This window comes from Lutra lutra, chromosome 16 (genome assembly GCF_902655055.1).
Source record: "Lutra lutra chromosome 16, mLutLut1.2, whole genome shotgun sequence".
Taxonomy (NCBI): Eukaryota; Metazoa; Chordata; class Mammalia; order Carnivora; family Mustelidae; genus Lutra; species Lutra lutra.
Window position 1 is genome coordinate 26,949,824 of NC_062293.1, and position 20,816 is coordinate 26,970,639.

Here is a 20,816-nt window from a genome sequence, read left to right on the forward strand (position 1 = left end):
TAATCCTGAAAACAACCCTACAGGGTAGAATGGTTCTGTATCCTAATTATGATGATGGTTATGCAAATCTGTATATGCGAAAGTTCAGAGAACTGTATGCCGAAGGAAAACAGTTAATTTAAATGTAGATCATTTAAACAATAAAGTTAAACAAAAAGGCAACCCACAGAATGGGAGAAGATATTTGCAAATGACACTACAGACAAAGGGCTGATATCCAAGATCTATAAAGAACTCCTCAAACTCAGCACTCAAAAAACAGATAACCACATCAAAAAATGGGCAGAAGTCATGAACAGACACTTCTCCAAAGAAGACATATACGTGGCTAATAGACACATGAAAAAATGTTCATCATCATTAGCCATCAGGGAGATTCAAATCAAAACCACATCGAGATACCACCTTACACCAGTTAGAATGGTGAAAATTAACAAGGCAAGAAACCACAAATGTTGGAGAGGATGTGGAGAAAGGGGAACCCTGTTACACTGTTGGTGGGAATGCAAGTTGGTGCAGCCACCTTGGAAAATAGTGTGGAGATACCTTAAGAAATTAAAAATAGAGCTACTCCAGGGTGCCTGGGTGGCTCAGTGGGTTAAAGCCTCTGCCTTCGGCTCAGGTCATGGTCTCAGGGTCCTGGGATTGAGCCCCGCATCAGGCTCTCTGCTCAGCGGGGATCCTGCTTCCTCCTCTCTCCCTGCCTGCCTCTCTGACTGCTTGTGATCTCTGTCTATCAAATAAATAAATAAAATCTTAAAAAAAAATAGAGCTACCCTATGACCCTGCAATTGTGCTACTAGGTATTTATCCCAAAGATATAGATGTAGTGAAAAGAAGGGCCATCTGTACCCCAGTGTTCAGAGCAGCAATGGCCACAATCGCCAAAATGTGGGAAGAGCCAAGATGACCTTCAACAGATGAATGGATAAAGAAGATATGGTCCATATATACAATGGAGTATTCTGCCTCCATCAGAAAGGATGAACACCCCACTTTTATATCAACATGGACGGGACTGGAGGAGACTATGCTGAGTGAAGTAAGTTAAGCAAAGGAGTCAATTATCATATGGATTCACTTGTGGGACATAAGGAATAACATGGAGGACATTGGGAGATGCAGAGGAGAAGTGAGTTGAGGGAAGTAGGAGGGGAAGACGAACCATGAGAGACTGTGGACTCTGAGAAACAAACTGAGGGTTTTGGAGGGGAGGGGGTGGGGGGATGGGTAAGTCTGGTGGTGGGTATAAAGGAGGGCATGTATTGCATGGAGCACTGGGTGTGGTGCATAAACAATGAATCTTGGAACACTGAAAAAATAAAATAAAATAGAAAAAAATAAAAAAAAGACTACATAATGTATGAGTCCACTGAAATTTGAAAAAAGCAAAACTACAGGGAGAGCACATCAGTGGTTTCCAGGGGTGAGGGACTTGACTGCTGAGGGACATGAGGCCACCTTTTGTGGTGATGAAAGGGCTTGAGATCATCGTCGTAGCAGTGGTTACGTGACTATGTACTTACAAAGATATATTGACTTGTACAGTTAAAACTGCTGACTTTCATTGTAGGTAAACTCTACCTCAATAAAGCTGGGGAGGGGAGTCCCACGGATGGCCATCGCTGTTAATCTCATCAATAAGGAAACTGAGGGACAAGTAGGTTGAGTAACTTGCCCAAGGTCACAGGTGTGTGTGACAAAGCCAGATTCAAACATAGGAATGAATAACTCTGGCAATTTTAAACTCTGCGATTAACCACTGCTCATGTAAGTAGGTCCTAGCTCATCACCTGGGGGCAGGAAAATATATCAGCCCTAGACAGGCAGGTGTAACAGGAAATGTGTGATCCCCACCAAGGACCTCACAGAAACAACAGTTTTTCTGGGTGGCTGTTTGGGTCCACCACAATGGTCTTTCCTGAAGCAGACACTGCTATTTGCTTTGAAAAACCTGGAGCAGGGGGCTGAGTCCTGGGGCAGGTATCTGGTGATCGCTGGGCCTTCCCCTTTTTCCTGGCCAGGAGTGTGATCTAAAACCTCCTGGCTAAGCTCACTTTGCCAAAGAGCTCCTGCAGGGTCCATGTTTAAGTCTCAATCCAGAAATTTCTAGGTCAGCAAACAGATCCACTATAAGAAAATACCTTTGCCCAAGCCACCTCTGAAACTAAGGAATAAGGCTTCCCACGCTTTGCAGAGGGAAACAGATGTGTTTGTACAGAAACGAATTTACAGATAAGCAATACCTTGTTTATTGTGTTTCAAAGATGTGCGAGAAAAAAAAAATCACTGTGCATCTGTATGTAACGTCCCAATTACTGTCCATCTGAGAGGGGCAGGTGGAGGGACCTACAGTCCCCAGCAGGTGCACGGAAGTGTATATTTCCCCTTGCAGCGCATGCCACTTGGAGAGATAGGCTTCTGTCTCCCTTTATAGCCAGAAAAAGTGCAGGTTACTCCTGAGGCTGGTGCAGCATCCTCTCAGGTGACACATAGGGCAGTTGTGATTAGAGAGAAGGAGCTTAACCTGTGATCAAGCAGCTACTTAGAAGCAGAACCAGTTAGGTGCCCTGACTTTGCATAGCTGAAGCCAGAGACCTGGGTTCAAATCCCCACTCTTCCCCAAATGGACCATGTGACTGAAGCTGGTTCTTTAATCTCTCTGACTTTTTTTTTTCCTTTTTGTAAAAATGGTACTTCCGAGTGTTAGCTCACAGGTTCATTGTGAGCCCTGGGTGTGAGAAGAAATATGAACTATGAACTGGGTCATAGGACATGCTCGATAAATGAAAGCCGACGGTAGCAACCACCTTGGCACATTGTGATTATCTTTATATGTCCAATCTGCAAAGACTTTGGACTAGATGACTGGCACAGCACTTTATAGCTTAAGAAGCTCTATCACAGGAATGCTTTTTCTCAATACACAATCAACCGATTGCATCTATGGGACTGGTATTATTAAACCCAGATCAGAGTTTTAAAAGGGTAGGGAAGGCTAAGTGATCTGTCCCGTTTTGACCTTCCTGAGATCACACAGCTAGTAGGTGTCAGAACGGCATGTTGAAGGCAGATCTTTGAAGTAAAAATGTTAGCCCCCATCCAGTACCACAAGTATCTGACTCCCAGGCCACTGTCCCTTCCCCACGGTGTGCTTGCCCCTGCTTTCCTGCAGCCCTCTTCTGGGCCAAGCAACTACTGCTCTTGGAAATGACCTCTACCAAGCTGATCCAATAATCATGAGAGCCATCCTAGTGTTGCCCTTTTACTGCTGAGATGGGGATAGATTTATAGAGGCTGACTCTGGCTGGTATTTGGGAACAGATAATTACCTTCACTTACTATATCCTAGGCTGCTTTGGCTAAATATTTACTGCCCAGAATTCTGCCCTTTCCAACCAATTCTGAACACGAGCATGCCACAGGCAACTAACTGGTATAATTCATTCAGGGCGACCGTAAATCTAAGGCTTCCACCATAAATGATGCAAAAAATTAATGGAACATGAAATCAAGTAAATGGAATTGAGTACAGTAATTAGTTCATATTTTAATCCTCAGGTCTGTTTATTATCCGTCAACTGGCGAGCAATTAAGTCAGCACCATTGAGATGATTAGCTTTGTTTCAGCAAAAGTTTATCGATATGTCAGAGCAAATGAATCTGAGGGTTTTAAACGGCTTTATTTTGAATTATATAGCAGCACATCCATGGAGCGGCTAGACATCTCATGATTTAATTTTGCAATATTATTATCTAGATTACTTATATTTAATATTACGAAGCTGTTCTAGATGTTTATGGGGGAGTGTGGGCGGAAGGGGGGATTCAAACTGTAGAAAAGCATGGCTTCTATTCTCAAGTCCTCATGATTGCCTTTTCATATTAAGACCAACCAAAAGGTCTTTCAGGAATTTTACTTTCTATTTTAGTCTTCCAGTCTTTCATTTCTACATTTCTTGCAATCAGGCACTATTACAGTTCTCACATGGGTGGTATTTTTGTTGGGGGTGATTTGGTGTCTTCTAGAACCCTCTCCGCAGGGAGGCTGATGAGTGCTCATGTTTGGAAAGTAATCTTCCATGTCTCTGACTTTTTGAGGCTGTCTGCATAAATGTTCTTGTGATGGGTTCTGCTCACTAAGCTAGGGAATCTGATTATCAGACTACACCTGCTCTGCGGGGCAACTAAACCAGATGGACTCAAAGGGCCCGCTGAATCTTGGGATTGTACATAATTTACATTTTTATCTGAAAAATTTTAAATCTCAAACTAGGGTGCCAGAAACTTAAGTTTGGGTCCTAATTCTGTCACTGACTCTCAGTGATTTTGGGCAGTGCTCTTATCCTCTCTGTCATCTGATTTTTCTATTGTACAGTAAGTGGTTTGGAAGAGGTGACTTCCATGGGACCTCCAATTTTAACACTTCAGACGGAGGCTTTCAGCAGACTCCTTCTTTTCAATAGTAGGTCTATCCCTTGAAGTAGGAGATGTGATCTTTGGTGGAACCTCTGCAAATTTTGTGAACTCTTGACAGTGGTCAGAGTAGTAGTGAATGGGTCACTCTTACTTCACATCTTTCTTTTCCAGATGATTTTATTCCTGTGGCTTTGGAAAGGGGTGTAAAAAGTACACCTCATTGGTAGAAGTGTTGGGTCCAGTACCCTCCTTAATTGCAATGTCATTGGTTACTAAATAAAGAAAGACCACATTTGACACTTGTAAAACCAAACACTGATGGTCTCCATGGTGACCATTATGTTCTAGGCTGAACCTTGATCAAGTCCCAGGTAATGTCTTTTACATTAATGTCTTTGTAATATAATAAATGTAAAAATGTAAAATAATATAATAAATGTAATAATGTAATAAATAATAATATAATAAACGTAAAAATGTAAGAAAATATAATCTTTTACATTAATGTCTTTGTAATGTAATACCTCCTTTCCTGCTTTAGACGGAACACCAGGGAGAAGATTAGAGTCCAGTAGAAGACCATGGTGGCTGTCATAATGGCATCCTGGCAGGACCAGGTCAGAGGTATGCTGCAGGTTGGAATGGGAGCCCATGGGATAATGAGTTGACCTCAGCAAGTTGTCTTTAACTGCAGTGTTTCTCTCCTTGGCTGCCCCATGGTGTCCATCTAAAACTAGCAATCCAGGAAGCTGCTGACTTGATTGGGTTGTCCCTTCCCAGAAGTAATTATAAGAATGTTCAAAGGCAAGACTCTCTATCCTTAGATCACAATCTTCATTTACTTGCTGGCATCATCATAATAGGTCCTACCACCATTTGGGCTTCTGACTTCTGTTTGCTTTGCTTCTCGAAAGCCAGTTTGCTAACTCTGAGTGGGAATGGCTCCTGGGATCCAGAACTTTGGCTTCTAGCATTGGCAAAGATAAATTCCCTGGTCTGATCCTGGGGGTAATTCCAGGGCCTGAAATGAGGAATCTACATGAATTTTTCTAGCATGTTGGCTATCCATTGTTCCATTCCTCCTCCTAGGGACTCTGAAGAATTCACTTACTTTGCATTTGTGAATAACTTAACATATGTAGAACTTATGTTGATATTGACATTAACTTTATAGGTTTGCCATTACGATGATAGAACTGAATTCATGATAGACTGGGCATAATTTAGGCAATCTTAAAGATGTCATCTTTTAAGTTATCTTCATTTGCTTTCTCAATCTTTTCATTCAGTAATATCTGTCAGGTGCCTATCACATGTATGGGGACATATTAAAAAGTACAACCTAGGGGCACCTGGGTGGTTTGGTGGGTTGGGGCCTCTGCCTTTGGCTCAGGTCATGATCCCAGGGTCCTGGGATCGAGCCCCGCATTGGTCTCTCTGCTTGGGGGGGAGCCTGCTTCCCCCCCCTCTGCCTGCCTCTCTGCCTGCTTGTATCGGTCAAGTAAATAAATGAAATCTTAAAAAAAAAAAAAAAGTATAACCTACTCTGTGACTTCTGGGAGCTGACATTCTGGGAAGTCGGGGTCTTTTGCCATGGTCTACAGATCTTTGAAATCCCCCCTGGGCTAGGGCCCAGAGTAGGTGAGCAGTCACTACTCTGGGGTTTATGGGTAGGTAAAGCTTGGCTTGTTTAAGCGATGTTATGAATCAGAAGACCTGAGCTAAGCCCAACCTCAATCATTTACTGCCTGCATGGTCTAAGGCCTTAGTTTCTGTGGGAGGCCACGGTAAGGCTTGAGACGAGAACCAAACCAGGCCCTGACTTGTGCCTCCTTTAAAGGCTGAAGAGCCGAACAAAAGGCTTAGGTGGATAAAGTCGAGTAGCACTGAGAAAGGGTCTGTGCTATGTGTTGTGCACTTGCCTACGTGACTTCCCACACATTTGCTAGTCAGATAGAAACGATTTGGTCGGGGTCAGAAATTCTTGGCTGGTCCTTGCTGTCCTTGCACGGGCTATAGACTACACCACTGTAAGACTGTGCTGTGTTTACATAAACTATGTCTTGAGTAGCCTTGAAGTCAGTACATCTGGCGCTAGAGGGTCTGCTATTGGTGCTTGGGAAACAGATAATGGGAAAGCTTGAAGGATTTTCTGTGCATGTTGCAAACTCTTCAGTAATCAGCTAAAAATAGATACTTTCTTATGATTGTTTCTGTTAGCTATATAAGGCCTTGCTGCCTTGAATAAAATTGGCACTATTGGACATCTTTCTTGGTGCATCTCCTGCCCCCATCTCTTTGTCTCTTAATTTCTTTTCATCATCCTCTTACCCTCACGTTCCTGGTCGATTTGTCGCGCCGGCCGCGACAAGTTTCTCCAGGTTCAGAGGGAGACAATATTAAGAGGTAACTTCACTGAGCTAGTGTTGGGTGATTAAATGGGAGAATTTGTGTTGTGCTTCAGAATTCATTGAGAATAACAGCCAAAGTCCATACAAAGCCCATACAAAGTCCATACAAAGGAAAAGATGACCTGCTGTTGACTGCCCCCCGCTTCTCATGCCCTCTCATTTACCCTGCGCTCATGCTCCTCTCCCTCTTCCTAGAATGCTCATAGCTTTCTCCCACTTCAAAGCCATGGTACCAGCTGTTACCTACTGCCTGGAACGTCCTTCCCCTAGACATCTCTATGGCAACCTCACAGATGGCATTGTCTCAATACAGCTTACACGGACCACCCTGCTTACCCTTGTAACTCATTACCTTCACTCCTCATGCTCTGGTCCTTCTTGACTCTATTTTTCTCCCATAGCATCGATCCTCTTCTAACTTATCACATGCATTGACTCATTTATTATGTTTATTATTTATTATTTGTCCATTTTCAATTGATTGCAAGCACCATACAGGAAGGACTTTTATCTATTTTCTTCACTGGAGCATATGGTAGGCACTCAATATTTGTTAGCTGAATGAATGAAGGAGGGAATGAATGAAAAGCAAATCAGGAAGCACATCAGCAGTGGCCAGATGTTAGCAGTGAGACTCCATAACCACCTGTGGATGAGCCGGGCAAGTTCTGGGTTGTGCTGTAGAGTAATTGACTCAAGTCTCTGTCTTGCTCCTCCAAGGTGACACTTAATTGTTCAATCATTTTGTGTTTTTTACCACACTGAGGATAGGGCTGGGTTAGGACCTTGTTAATAAATTTTGAATCTCTCAAAGTATAATCCTTTCTCAAAGAAAGCCCGGAACATGCCTTCATGGTAGCTGTGAACTAAACCACTCTTTCTCTTTTCCAGTTTCTAACAGAACTCAGTGCTTTGGACAGCATTTATCGAAACCCTTCACCTTCAATTTAAAGGAAGTTGCATATTCCTGGTGTAGTCAATGAATACAACACACCCAAAATTCCAGGAAAAAAGCCTTTAAGTTTTGAATTCCTAGGTTGCCAGTAGTTGATTGAATTATGGGATTCAGTGACTGAATGACTCATTCCACAAACATCAATTAAGCACTTACAGAATGTTGGGTACTGTGCTAGGTGTATGGTATACAAAGATGAGTAGTGAAAAGGGTCTCTGTCTTTAAGGGGTGTAGGAAGATGATTTATTCTTTCATTCAGTAAACACTTATGACTCTGCCCTCATGTTTCCGACAATGTACAAAGGGCTGGGAATACAGCAATGATCAAAATAAAATCTCTATCAACAAAGAACTCCATTTCGAAAAGAACTAAGAGTAAACAGTTATAAAATCTACAGTGATGAGCAATTTAATAGATTGGGGTCAGCAACATTTCTGTGTAAAAGATCAGATATTTTGCAACGGTTTCAGCTTTGGCAGGCCACACAGGGTCTCTGTTGCATGTTCTTCTTTGGGAAAAAAAAATCCTTTAAATATGTAAACCATGCTTAGCTACTTGACTGAATTTGGTCCATAGGCTATAGCTTGCGGACCACTAAATTGATGAATATGGAGGATTCTCTGGGAGTCACTGTCTGGGAGGAGGGAAGGAGGCTTGGAAAGCTCTTGGGTTGGGGATGGGGGGCTGTGCGGGAATGAGGAAGAGAGGGAGAAAGCTGGCATTCAGGACAGAGGGAACACCATTACCACGGCTCTCAGGGAGCTCTTCCATATGTACAACCGTGTCCCTGTTATTCTTAAACATCCCAATTCTCATTCCCCTTCAAAACTCCACTTGTGCCAATGAACATCTCTACAAGGAGGTCCCAGCCTCCCGGCAAAGCGCTAATTACATTGCCTGAGTACCTCCCTCCAGAGCCGTTCCGTGCCTAATGGGGCCCTGGTTCTCCGCGATGTGCTCCTCGGCGCTTTTTATACTCTAGCACACTTTGGAACAATTCGGTATTGCGTATTCCTCCAAATTTGTGCGGCTTCAGCGCAGCCAGTCTGTAAAGGATGCATGTAACTGACTCCTGGAAGGGGACAGGGCCTGCATTTTCTGCACTTCTCAGTTGTTTGCATGGAGATAATTATTTTCCCTTTCCTGGTTCAGAGCCACTAAATAAATAGGTAAGCCAACAAACAAGCCACCAAACACATAAATAAATATGACTTTTGTTCCCCCTTTTAAAGGAAACAGTCTTATCCACATTCATGGCCATAGCTGTGGACCGGTTCCTTGCTCAGATGTGTGTGAGCAGACTTAGAGATTTGAGAGGCTGAGCCTGGAAAGGCTCATGTTCCTAGCTCACCTTCAGTGAGAGCAGCAACCATGCCCGGCCACACAGGCGTCCATCTGTCCTCTACTTAAAACAGTCCCAAGAGACCTACTTCATAAGCCTCTTCCAAAAGCATCCTCAAATATAAGCCATGTGACTCTGTATTTTAAATATATGTGTCCCTCAGTAGACTGTCTGCTATGCAGGGCTGTGGAGCTCAGCACACAGCAGGAGGACCGGAGGCATGGGAAGATGGATGGCACGAATGGGAGGACCTGGCAGAGGTTTCCTACAAAATGGCGGGCATGAGTCTCAGTATATACCCTCCCTTGGGCCTTCTGAAAGAACTTCAAGAAAGTGTTCAAAATGAATCTTTCCAACCTCCCCTCAATAAGAAAACTTATTTTTTTTGTCTAGCCTCACTATTGGAACTTCATCCATCCCCATGATTCTTTTCAAATATTATCTTCTGCCTGGTTAATGCATTTGTTTCTTTTCATAAATACCCTACTTTAGAGAGGACATGAATCTAACCAGTTAGACACAATTAGCAGGCAAAGGGTCTTCCTTATTAAGAACGGTTCATTTTCCCTTCTTGAAAAAAATGGAGATATTTGAATCCCTGAATATACTCATTTATCACCGACCCCCAACAAGGCGTCCAGGAGTGCTCCATGTAGGACATGAATAATTAAAAAAAAAAAATGTGGTTGCAAACTGTGTCGTACATCCACGCAGCTTTATAAAACAAAGCAAATGATTACCATCAATTACAATAACCTCTCTAGACAAGACTGCAATTAATCTACAGCTCTTGAGATAACGACTGTTGCACTGTGCCAAGGAAAATGCCTGGCATTAATTGACTTATCACGATCAGCGATGATAGATGGGACAGATGGCGATGTGATTATTCATTGTCAACAAAATAAACACGCTCTGTTGCTAGAAGTGTCTACTTAGGTGCTCTCAGAGGATAGCCAAAAACAGAGACCAAAGGTGGCTTTGAGGAGAACACAAAATAAAAATAAGACACCGACCTACAGGATAGACTATATGTACTCTAACTGGGGCTAACACTCAGTGGAATCTGGGTGGGGGACATTATCTAGCAGGAAATCATGGATTGCATGGGATTTCAGCACTAGAAGGTGCATTCCTTGCTCATGAGGATATGAGGTGAGTCATTCTTATGAAGTCCTCAAATTCCATTCCATGCTTAATAATTCCAGTGATGGGAATTCACTATTTTCAGAGGCAAACTCATTCCAGCAATGGATAGCTCTCACTGTTAGAACATATTATTTATTTTGCTGAACTCCATCTGTCTAGGACTTCCATCCATGGACCCTAGGTCTTTTCCCTCATGCCACAGAGAAGGTGCCAAACTTTTCTTGGTCACTAAACTCTTAAATATCTCAAAGGCTAATACTTAGCCACGTGATATTATTTGGGTGCTTCTAGCATTTTGATTTCTTGCACCTAAACCCACACCAGTTCAGAATCCACTCCATACTGAGACCACTCATACCGAGGGGCTTGGAAAGAAATATGACATAGCTGATGTCGTCTGCCCACGACAAAGTGTGAGAGTTCTTGTGCTGAGGCCAAGGCTCTGGCTTACCTTCTTGGCAAGCTATTCCCCAGATCCCATCCATCTAGACAGCACCCAGCTTTGCCATTTGCAATGACACCTGGGTGCCCTTTTTAATTCTTGTGCAATATGGTTTGGTTGATTAAGTTCTCATTGTTTAGAAAACTGGGATAATTCCAGCAGAGCTAGGGCTAGAAGTGGCCCAGTGGTCACTCACCAAAATTTCTACAAGTGTGCATAGCTGGACTCCACTCCCTGAGGCCCTGATTCAATTGCTTTAGGATTCAAATGTAAATATTTTGACAATGGTCCCCAGTTAATTCTCACTTGCAACTCTGTTTAGAGGCTCTATTCATTGAGAGCACTTAATAATGTGCTAGTGGAGTGAGTATTTCACAAACCTAGTCAACAGACTCTCCTGGGGGCTTCAAAAATGCAGATTCCTTGGAGTGCCTGATACCTGCAGTCTGGGTATGTCTAGGAAAATTAATACTTCGAGAGATCAACTTGTTATATGTTTCCCTTAAGGATTTTGGAGAGACTCATTTACTCTAAAATTGTAGTTCCTATACAAATTACAATGCACCCTTTATCACATATTGAAGAAAAGGCAATTCTAAGGAATTCTACAAAGTAAAGATTTTAGCCAAGTAACCATCCACATTTTTTCACTCATTCATTGAATAAATTCATTAATAAATTAATTTTTAGTTGGAGGCAACATTATGATAAGGAGAAGAATGTAACAGTTCAGTGAGGGAGAAAAGCAAAGAAATGAGCAAGTAAGCCAACAAATAAAATAGTTACAAATATTGAAATAATATGTATATATAATATGTATAATATGTATAATAATAATATGTATATATAATAATATGTATAATATGTATAATAATACATATTGAAATAATATGTATTTATAAAGGAAGTGTTTATCTAATTTAGAATAGTCCCTAATTCAGACTGGTAGTCCCCGGTCACTCTCAATTCATGGACTTTTGCTCTGCTTTCATCATCTTCCCTGCTCTATACTCTAGCCCAGAAACTGCAACTCTAGGGAGTTTTTCCATTAGGGTCCCTATACTCGCCTACGAGTATAGTATGAGTATTAACAACAATGCCAGGTTTAAACACGATGTTGATTGAAAATAAAATTAAAAAGACCAAGTCAATCGTGAGATACATACTTCTGTTATTTCACAGCTTTCTCGACATCAGTTACCAAGGACTTTTAAAGAGAAACGCAGTTACTGGCTATTTAGCATATAAGCACCCTGGACTCCTGGTTGATAACCACCGTAAAGTGTAAGAGGACAAATTAACTAGACCGTGCTTGTCAAGGGTCAGAACCCAGATGATATCTGTTTAAACCATAGCTCTCATCCTATAATTGAAGCCATTTTGGCTCACTGCTATGGTCTGAATCCTATCTGGGTTGATGGTGGCACACAGTGATACTCACCATTAATGGTGACATACAGTGACATTTCCAATCTGTAGAAAGTCAGGCAGACCATTTAGTTGCCTGACATTTGTTTCACAGTAAGTTACAGTTTTGTGCAAATAAGACCCATTCTGCCAGAAGGAAGAATTATGGAGCCTATACCCTTCTATGAGAGGCTGATGGTCCAGGTAGGTCGAAGTGAAGATATGCAAGAAAAGTGAGGGTTTGGGGTTAAAATAATGCTCCAGAGACCACTGTAGGGCGTGAGTCATGAGAGCTTCGCCAATGTCTCAGAAGGAAATACCCAGTTCCATTGTGGTCTTCCCTAGAAAAAACTGGAAGCACGTTTATAGACTTCCAGTCAACTTGCAGAAAGACAGATGGAGAAAGGAGGCACTGACCTTCTCATTTCACAGATTTAAAAGAAAGCTTTCCATCTGTTATCCCACCTTGGGTATAAATAGGCACCAAGCCTTATTAATTGGCACTCAGCTTTAGGACTTCAACAGCCCCACATACCTCCCCAGAGAAGGCTTGTCCGTTGAGGAGGTGCTCCGACCCTTGGCTATCCTCACTCCCGAAGTGTAGTCGGATCTCCTCCAGCCGGTGGCTGTATGTCATGGGTCCTCCTGATATGTTAACCAAGTGCTCCTTGTCCAGGCGCAGGGACACATGTCTTCCAGTGTTGTACATGGTCCCACTGACCTGCAACACAATGCACAATAAGTCAAGCAAGGTTCTCTTTCTGTGTCTCACCAAACCCAGCATGGTGCTTAGACAAATGCCTTTTGCCTCCTCTCGATGGGCAACCATTAGGCTAAGTCTCTATATGAAATGGGGAGTAGCAGTACCTGGAGGGCATTCCTGCCCTACCTGGCTTATGTGGTACTTTCCGAGAGGCACTAACCATATTTACGATCACATGATCATGTAGGAATTTGAGGTAGGGATTCAAAGGAGACCTCAGCAATTGTGATTAATATTTTGAACATTGCACCTTAGAAAAAGTCACTTGTTCCTCCTAACAACAGGTGTTGGCAAGGATGTAAAGAAAGAAGAACACTTGTGCACTGTCAGTGGGAAGGCAAACTGGGCCAGCCTTTCTGAAAAAACAGTATGGAGTTTCCTCAAAGAGTTTAAAAAAGAATTACCCTTTGATCCAGCAATCACACTACTGGATATTTACCCAAAGAATACAAAAACACTGATGCAAAGGCACACAGGCAACCTTTGTTCTTAGCAGCAATATTTACAAGAGCAAAAGTTGGGAAGCAGCCCAAGTATCCATTGATAGCATTGATAGATAAATGGATAAAGAAGACACACACACACACACACACACACACACACACACACACACACACACACACACACAGAGGGGGGGTGGACTATTACTCAGCCATAAAAAAGAATGGAATTTTGCCATTTGCAGCAACGTGGATGGAGCTACAGAGTATCAGGCTAAGCAAAACAAGTCAGTCAGAGAAAGATAAATATGATTTCCCTTATATGTGGAATTTAAGAAATAAAACAAATGAGCAAAGGAAGAAAAAAAAAAAGAGAGAGAGACAAATCACGAGACAGAATCTTAACTCTAGAGAGCAAACTGATGGTCACCGGAGGGGGTGGCCAGGTGGGGGGATGGGTGAAATAGGTGATGGGGATTAAGGAGTATGCTTGTCACCATGAGCAACAGGTGATGTATGGGATGGTTGAATCACTCTATTGCACACCTGAAACTAATGCTACCCTGTATGTTAACTATCCTGGAATTAAAATAAAAACTTAAAAAAACAACTTGCCCCTCTAACCTTAAGTACTTGGAATGTATAGAGTCACTGTAAAAGTTAAAATCTCAGGTGTGAGAAATTGGAGAAAGCAAGAGATGCCACAAAGGCCAAATGAGAGACAAGGAAGCCAAAATGGGTGAATAGGAGCGAGCTGTCGTGGGAGACTAAAGGCTTTGGTCCGAATTCTCAAGTGTGCAGTCCCGTGTGCCTTTGTTAGGTCCCTCTCTTGCCCCTGCCACCAGATGCTGTGCAGAATGTGAGCTCTGGGGGGCGCCTGGGTGGCTCAGTGGATTAAAGCCTCTGCCTTCAGCTCAGGTCATGATCCCAGGGTCCTGGGATCGAGCCCCGCATCGGGCTCTCTGCTCAACAGGGAGCCTGCCCCCGCCTTTCCCCGCTGCCTGCCTCTCTGCCTACTTGTGATCTCTGTCTATCAAATAAATAAATACAATCTTAAAAAAAAAAAAAAAAGAATCTGAGCTCTGTCACCCCTCTCAGATCTCAGGGATTGAGTGCTGTGCTAAAGAGATGGATCCAAATTTCCCATTTCCCTTCCTCACTCCTGATTCCATCTTGCTTCAGCCTTTCAACTGCTGACTTTACTGCTTGACACTCCCTTTCCTTCTTTTCTCTTTGAACTTGATGTTCAGCTTTATTTTCTTGGCTTAGGACCTCTCAACCCTTGATCCTAGAACCCCGATTCCTACCCTTGACTCTACTGCCTTCGTCTCCTGGGTTGACTTAGCTCTTGGGGCAGAACGGAAGATTAAAAGAGACACTGAATGGGTCTGAATGGAATGCTTCTGGATTCTCAGAGGCTGAGATACTTGGATTTTCTTCCTGCTTACTCTGACTCTTTTGGGCCCAGCCTTCTGCCTTAGGGATTCCTTAATGGCTTTATGTAATGTCTGATACCTTCCTTCGTCATGTTTTTATATATTTTCTCGCTAGCGCTATCCTTATCTGCCCCTCCACTTTTCTGACACTAGTTTTGTGAATAATCAAATAGGTCCGTAGATGGCTCACTGTGGCAGAGACAGTAATACCCACTAAATACTCCATTGACTCATGATTCTGCCATTTTGCTGTAAGGTGGAGCCCATGTGACTGATGTTGGCCATGAGATGGGAGAGGACACGACGGGTATCACTTACAGGGTGAAACAGTGGAAAACTTATGCACAAATCTCCAGTCTCTCTCTCCCCGGCTGCCTCAATCCCTGGGGCCATGTGGAAATATGTAAATGTTCTGTAGCTACAAGATGGAGCTCATGTCAGCCTGGGTGCTTGGCAGATTAAAGGGCAGATTGCAAACATGGCCAGAATTCTTCCCCTCCCTGTAACTGCATTCTTTACAACAGGATTCTGTAGCTGCTTCCATCAAGATAGGGGTCTGCTTCTCTCCCTCCTGACTCTGGGCTGGCCTTTTCACTTGCTTTGGCCAATACGGAACATGACATCTGTGCTTTCTCCTTCTGGGAAACTTGAGACCACATCAACAAGGGTTAGCCTGCTGGGGGATGATACAACACTGAAGAGAGTCATCCAAGGAGAAGTCATCACAGATTGACCACCCCATGGCTGGCCTGCCAGCTGACTGGCCCAGCTGAGGTCAGCTTAGCCTGGCCTGGACCAGAAGAACTGCCCACAGACCCACAGACTTGGAAGCTAAATAATTGGGGTTTTAAATCCCTAAGTATTGGAGGTAGTTTGTAATAGAGCAAAAGCTAACATATACACTAGGTGAATAATATTCCCCCTCCTGAATCTGGAACTAGCAACAGAAACTCTGTTGAGGGCCTGGCACTGTTGAGTACCTGAAATGGAAAGTCACATGGAGTCCAGAGACTCAGCCTGCTGGGTAGCTGGAAGTCAGACCAGAGAGAAGCAGATGTGCCAGCAGTGACAGAGGAAACCATGCACTGGCAGAGAGAGAACAGCTACTTGACGTTCAGAAATCCTTCACATCTTCTTCATGAGGTCTGAGCTGCATTTTCTCATATGCTTTACATCTTACCAATAAATTAATTTTTTTCTCAAGCTATCTATTCTTTGCAACCAGATAATCCCAAAGTGTGCATGCCTCCAGTCTCAAATAAATGCATAGTCAGTATGAGATCATGAGGGCTTGTCTTTTCTACATATCCCAACACATGAGTTTCTTGGCAGTAAAATGGTTAGAGATAGGTTTGTGTTTGACATTGCATTTATTGTTAAGTAAAATTTACTTTTTCTAATTATTAAGATAATATACAGGTATTATATATGGTTAGAAAGATATAGAGAGGCTCAAGGAAATAAACATCAGCCACAATTCCACAATAACCCAAAGATCATCACTAATATTTTGATATATATAGTCTTACAACTATAAATACTATAACATATATGTATGACTATCTATACCCATATTTTAACAAGGTCACTTTATATATGTGTCTGTATAATCAGATGAGTGATTTTTCACATACATGTATATATATGAGTTTGCATATATAAATATATACTATTATTTATAATATTTTATGTGTAATATTAATATAATAATGGTATTATGTAGTATATATTTATTATAGATTAATGTATAAATCATTAATTGAGAGAGGAATCTATCAAAATCCTAGAGGAGAACATAGGCAGTAACCTCTTCGACATCAGCCACAGCAACTTCTTTCAAGACATCTCTCCAAAGGCAAGGAAACAAAAGCGAAAACGAACTGTCGGGACTTCATCAACATCAAAAGCTTCTGCACAGCAAAGGAAACAGTCAACAAAACAAAAAGGCAACCCAAGGAATAGGGGAAGATAATCGCCAAACTGTGGAAAGAGCCAAGATGCCCTTCAACAGATGAATGGATAAAGAAGATATGGTCCATATATACAATGGAATATTATGCCTCCATCAGAAAGGATGAATACCCAACTTTTGTATCAACATGGACGGGACTGGAGGAGATTATGCTGAGTGAAATAAGTCAAGCAGAGAGAGTCAATTATCACATGGTTTCACTTACTTGTGGAGCATAAGGATTAGTATGGAGAACATTAGGAGAAGGAAAGGAAAAGTGAAATGAGGAAAATTAGAGGGTGAGATGAACCATGAGAGACTGTGGACTCTGAGAAACAACCTGAGGGTTTTGGAGGGGAAGGAGGCAGGGGGATGAGTGAGCCTGGTGGTGTGTGTTAAGGAGGGCACACTAGGTGTGGTGCAATGAATCTCGGAACACTGAAAAAATAATATATAATTTTTAAAAATCATTAATTGTATTTATATTAATATATAAATAACATACCATGACAAAGTATTAGATGTATGCAATATTATTTAATATATAATAAATAATACATATTATATATTAACTATTTTATATACACAAATTCTATATATATTATGTACACAAATACAATATGCTTATTTAACTATATATATCAATATCACATATATTACATAAATATATATATATAATTTTCACAAACATGAATATTTCCAGGTCATTAAACTGCTCTTCTGTAATAATACTTTGAAATGGTTGCATAATACTCCACTGCAAAAATACAGAACTTATGGTTGACTCTTTATATCCCCTTCACTTTTTCACTATTGCAAAAATGTACTGCAATGAGCATCCTATGGATAAATTAGTCTTATTGATCCAGGGATATTTCAGTTGGCAAGTTCTGCATCAAGTGGTGAGCACATGACTATCTACGGCCACAGCCATCGATGTGGAGAGCAGACCCCACAGAGCAGAGCTGGATCTCTGTAATTGTCTTCAAATGACACAGCATCATGACATTCAACCAGTAGCATCCGTGGGCACCTATTGTGTGCGAGGCAGTGTAAAAGGAACTGCTCTGAATTTTTTTTTTAAAGACTTTTATTTATTTGAGAGAGAGAGTGAGCGGGGGGGGGGGAGGGAGCAGAGGGAGAGGGAGAAGCAGATACCCCGCTGAGCCAGGAGGCTGATGTGGGGCTCGATCCCAGGACCCTGAGATCATGATCTGAGCAGAAGGCAGATGCTTCACTGACTGAGCCACCCAAGCACCCCACCGTCCTAAATTTTTAGAGGACATATGCTCTGTTCCATTAGGCAAGTATCTGGGGTTTTCCTGCACTTCTGGAAATCTTTCCATCTGTGCCTGTCTAATGTCTAACGTTCCTAAGAAAACTGTTGCACACTGAAACAAGGCAGGGGACAGGTGGTACGCTTGTTTGAATTTCCCCAGGACTTAAAAAAAAATACTGGCACATAGCAGGTGGGAGAAGGAAGGACTCTTGAGTCAAAAGATTCCCAGTGTGCCTCTTGGTGACCTTGGGTGGTTCAGTGAATTTCCTGAACCGTCTACATAATATAGAGATAAGAACCCTGCTCCCACCGGCCCCCATGAAAATGGATAGAAAACTATAAGGCATATAGGAAACACATGTCAAAATGATAGAAGTAAATCATCCTCATCAGTAATTATTTTAAATGTAAATAGATTCCACTTATATGAGGTCCCCAGAGTAGTCAGAGTCATAGGGATAGAAAGTGGAATGTGGTTGCCAGCAGCTGCTGGGAGAGAAACAGGGAGTTGTTACTTAATGGGCACAGAACTTTCAGTTTTGCAAGAGGAAAAGAGTTCTGGAGATGGTTGGTGGTGATGGTTGCTCAGCGATGTGAATGGACTTAAGACCACGGAAATGTATACATAAAAATGGTTAATGTGGTAAACCTTGTATGTGTATTTTACCACAGTAAAAAAAGCTGGGGAAAAATTCCCTCATGAGTTGTGACAAATAAGTAAATAATACATGTAACAGTCCAACATTTTCATTCTCTTCCTTCCCCCTCTGACTTCTGCATGGGTGCCTCGCTGATGTCGAGGGACCCATGCCGATCTTCCCCACTTCCCAGTGCCCAGTGGGATACAGTGTTGCTTATTAAACATCACAATGAAGGACTTCCACTGATTCCTGCATTATGATGGTTCGTTTGCCCCTCATTTCGGATTTTATTTATTTATTTAATTTATTATTTTTTATTTTATTTATTTTTTTATTTAGAGACCATGTGAGGTGGGGGAGGAACAGAGGGAGGGAGAGAAAGAGAGAGAGAGACAGAGAGGATCTTAAGCAGGCTCCATGCCCAGCGCAGAGCCCGAGGTGGGGTTCCATCCCATGACCCTGCAATCATGACCTGAGTTGAAATCGAGAGTCCGAATAACGCCTCTAACTGTGTGCTAGGAGCCAAGGATGGCATGGTGACTAAAACCAGGCACAGTCCCTGCCCTCCCGGAGCTCACACTCTCCACCAAGCAGAGACCAGAGAAGGGGAAGGGAGTTATGAGGAATCCACCTGCAACTTGACCATTTGCCTGTGTGTTCTTACTGCTAGACGCAACACCCCCTTATCCCCACCCTTTCCCTAGACACTGAAATAACATTAATTTGTATTAATCAAAAAAAGCTGTGTAGCCTGGGTATGGTTTGTTGCACTTTAATTTAAAAATAAAAGCTTGACAACATTATGTATGATATCTAATGGTACATCTGCACTGTAGTAATTAACATTGCAATAGTGTCATTTTAACTGTAATGCTAATTACAGTGTTTCCAATGAACTACTTTGGTGCACAGCATGTTGGAAAAAGTTGTCTCATGCTGACCAGGAAGCAGAGCTGAGCAGAGAAGTTGAAGCTACAGGGGAGATCCCGGCTGCCTCTGGCTGCTTCCATTGTCCCCCTCTATGTTTTATTTTCATCCATTGCAGAATGAGTTGAGAGGCATACGTGATGATTACTTTGCAAGGGAGGGATGTAAGTGCTGTTGCTGATGGCTTGGTGACTTATCCAGGATGACACAACGGGCGGAGGTGGCAAAGCCCACCAGGTCTTGCTTGATGTGAGCACGGGCAAGCATCACAGCCCCTTCCAGAAGGAGGCCACGTGGGGAATTGTGATTTCTCCTCCAGTCTCTAAATGCAGGGCTTAGATGGGGCAGAGGCAGCGAGGTTCCTTTTCAGGAAAATAGGGGACCAGAATGGATACTTGGCCGCTGAAGTTCATCCTGGGAGGAGACCTGGAGAAATCTGTAGGTCAGGGAAGTTCCTTGATTTCCTGGCCTGCAGACATTTCCACTGGTTGGAGATGAGGTGGACCCATATGTGTTGGGAGCAGGTAACAGGTGGTCCACAGAGGGACTGCATATCACTCAACGTTATCTTGATCACTTGAAGCCATCTAAAAGCCATGCGTTCTTTTGCAAAGCAAAGAATTAACTTCAGGTTACTCATTTTGTGAAGTTGGATGTCTTCTTATAACAAATACAGAGGTTTATAGTAGTTTGTGGTTGGCCAAGTCCTGTTATTAAATGGATTCATATCTTTTATGCTGATGACACCACTGTATTAGAGGAAAATAAATCCAGCCATTGTGTTTTTAGGGTCAAGACAAGTTCGGTTCTCTGACAGTCAGCAATGATCTTGTTCATAACAGCTGCCATCTTGGTTCGAACTGTTCTTTGGTGTCAGGTACCGTGCTAAGTCCTGAACCTGAACTTAAGGATGTCTTACAATTTCTCCCTCACCAAACCCAGCACCAAACAAGTGTGGTACTTAGACTCATGCCATTTGCTTCCTCTTAAAATGGTAAGATAGTGGGCTAACCCCACCTGTGGCATGGAGGCCTCCCACAGGCAAACCTGTCCTAGGCCTCTGGTCATTTTCCACCGGAAGGCAAATGGGCCATTGGTTGGGGAGCTGGGGATTGACTCCACATATCTCTGGCTCTAAAGCTTGTGCTTTTAGCTGCTGGAAATGATTAGATTGCGCAACTAATGACCTAACAGTGCAATATGACAGGTTTTCTTTAAATACAAGTTGATGGTATAGGAGCTCCACAGGGTGT

The 20,816-nt window shown here is 42.5% G+C and overlaps 1 protein-coding gene and 1 long non-coding RNA gene across 5 annotated transcripts in view; one reads left to right on the top strand and one right to left on the bottom strand.

The window, feature by feature from the left end:
* Positions 1–20,816, bottom strand: part of CA10 (carbonic anhydrase 10) — a 514,780-nt gene that overhangs the window by 102,269 nt on the left and 391,695 nt on the right. For all 4 annotated transcript variants that reach the window (XM_047709128.1, XM_047709129.1, XM_047709126.1 and 1 more), the window contains exon 5: positions 12,662–12,847. In XM_047709128.1, the coding sequence (XP_047565084.1) occupies positions 12,662–12,847 (186 nt within the window). The remainder of the gene's footprint in view (positions 1–12,661; positions 12,848–20,816) is intronic.
* Positions 4,750–15,995, top strand: LOC125088101 (uncharacterized). Its single transcript, XR_007123570.1, has 3 exons — positions 4,750–4,790; positions 4,961–5,036; positions 15,707–15,995. It is a non-coding gene; the product is annotated as an uncharacterized LOC125088101 (long non-coding RNA).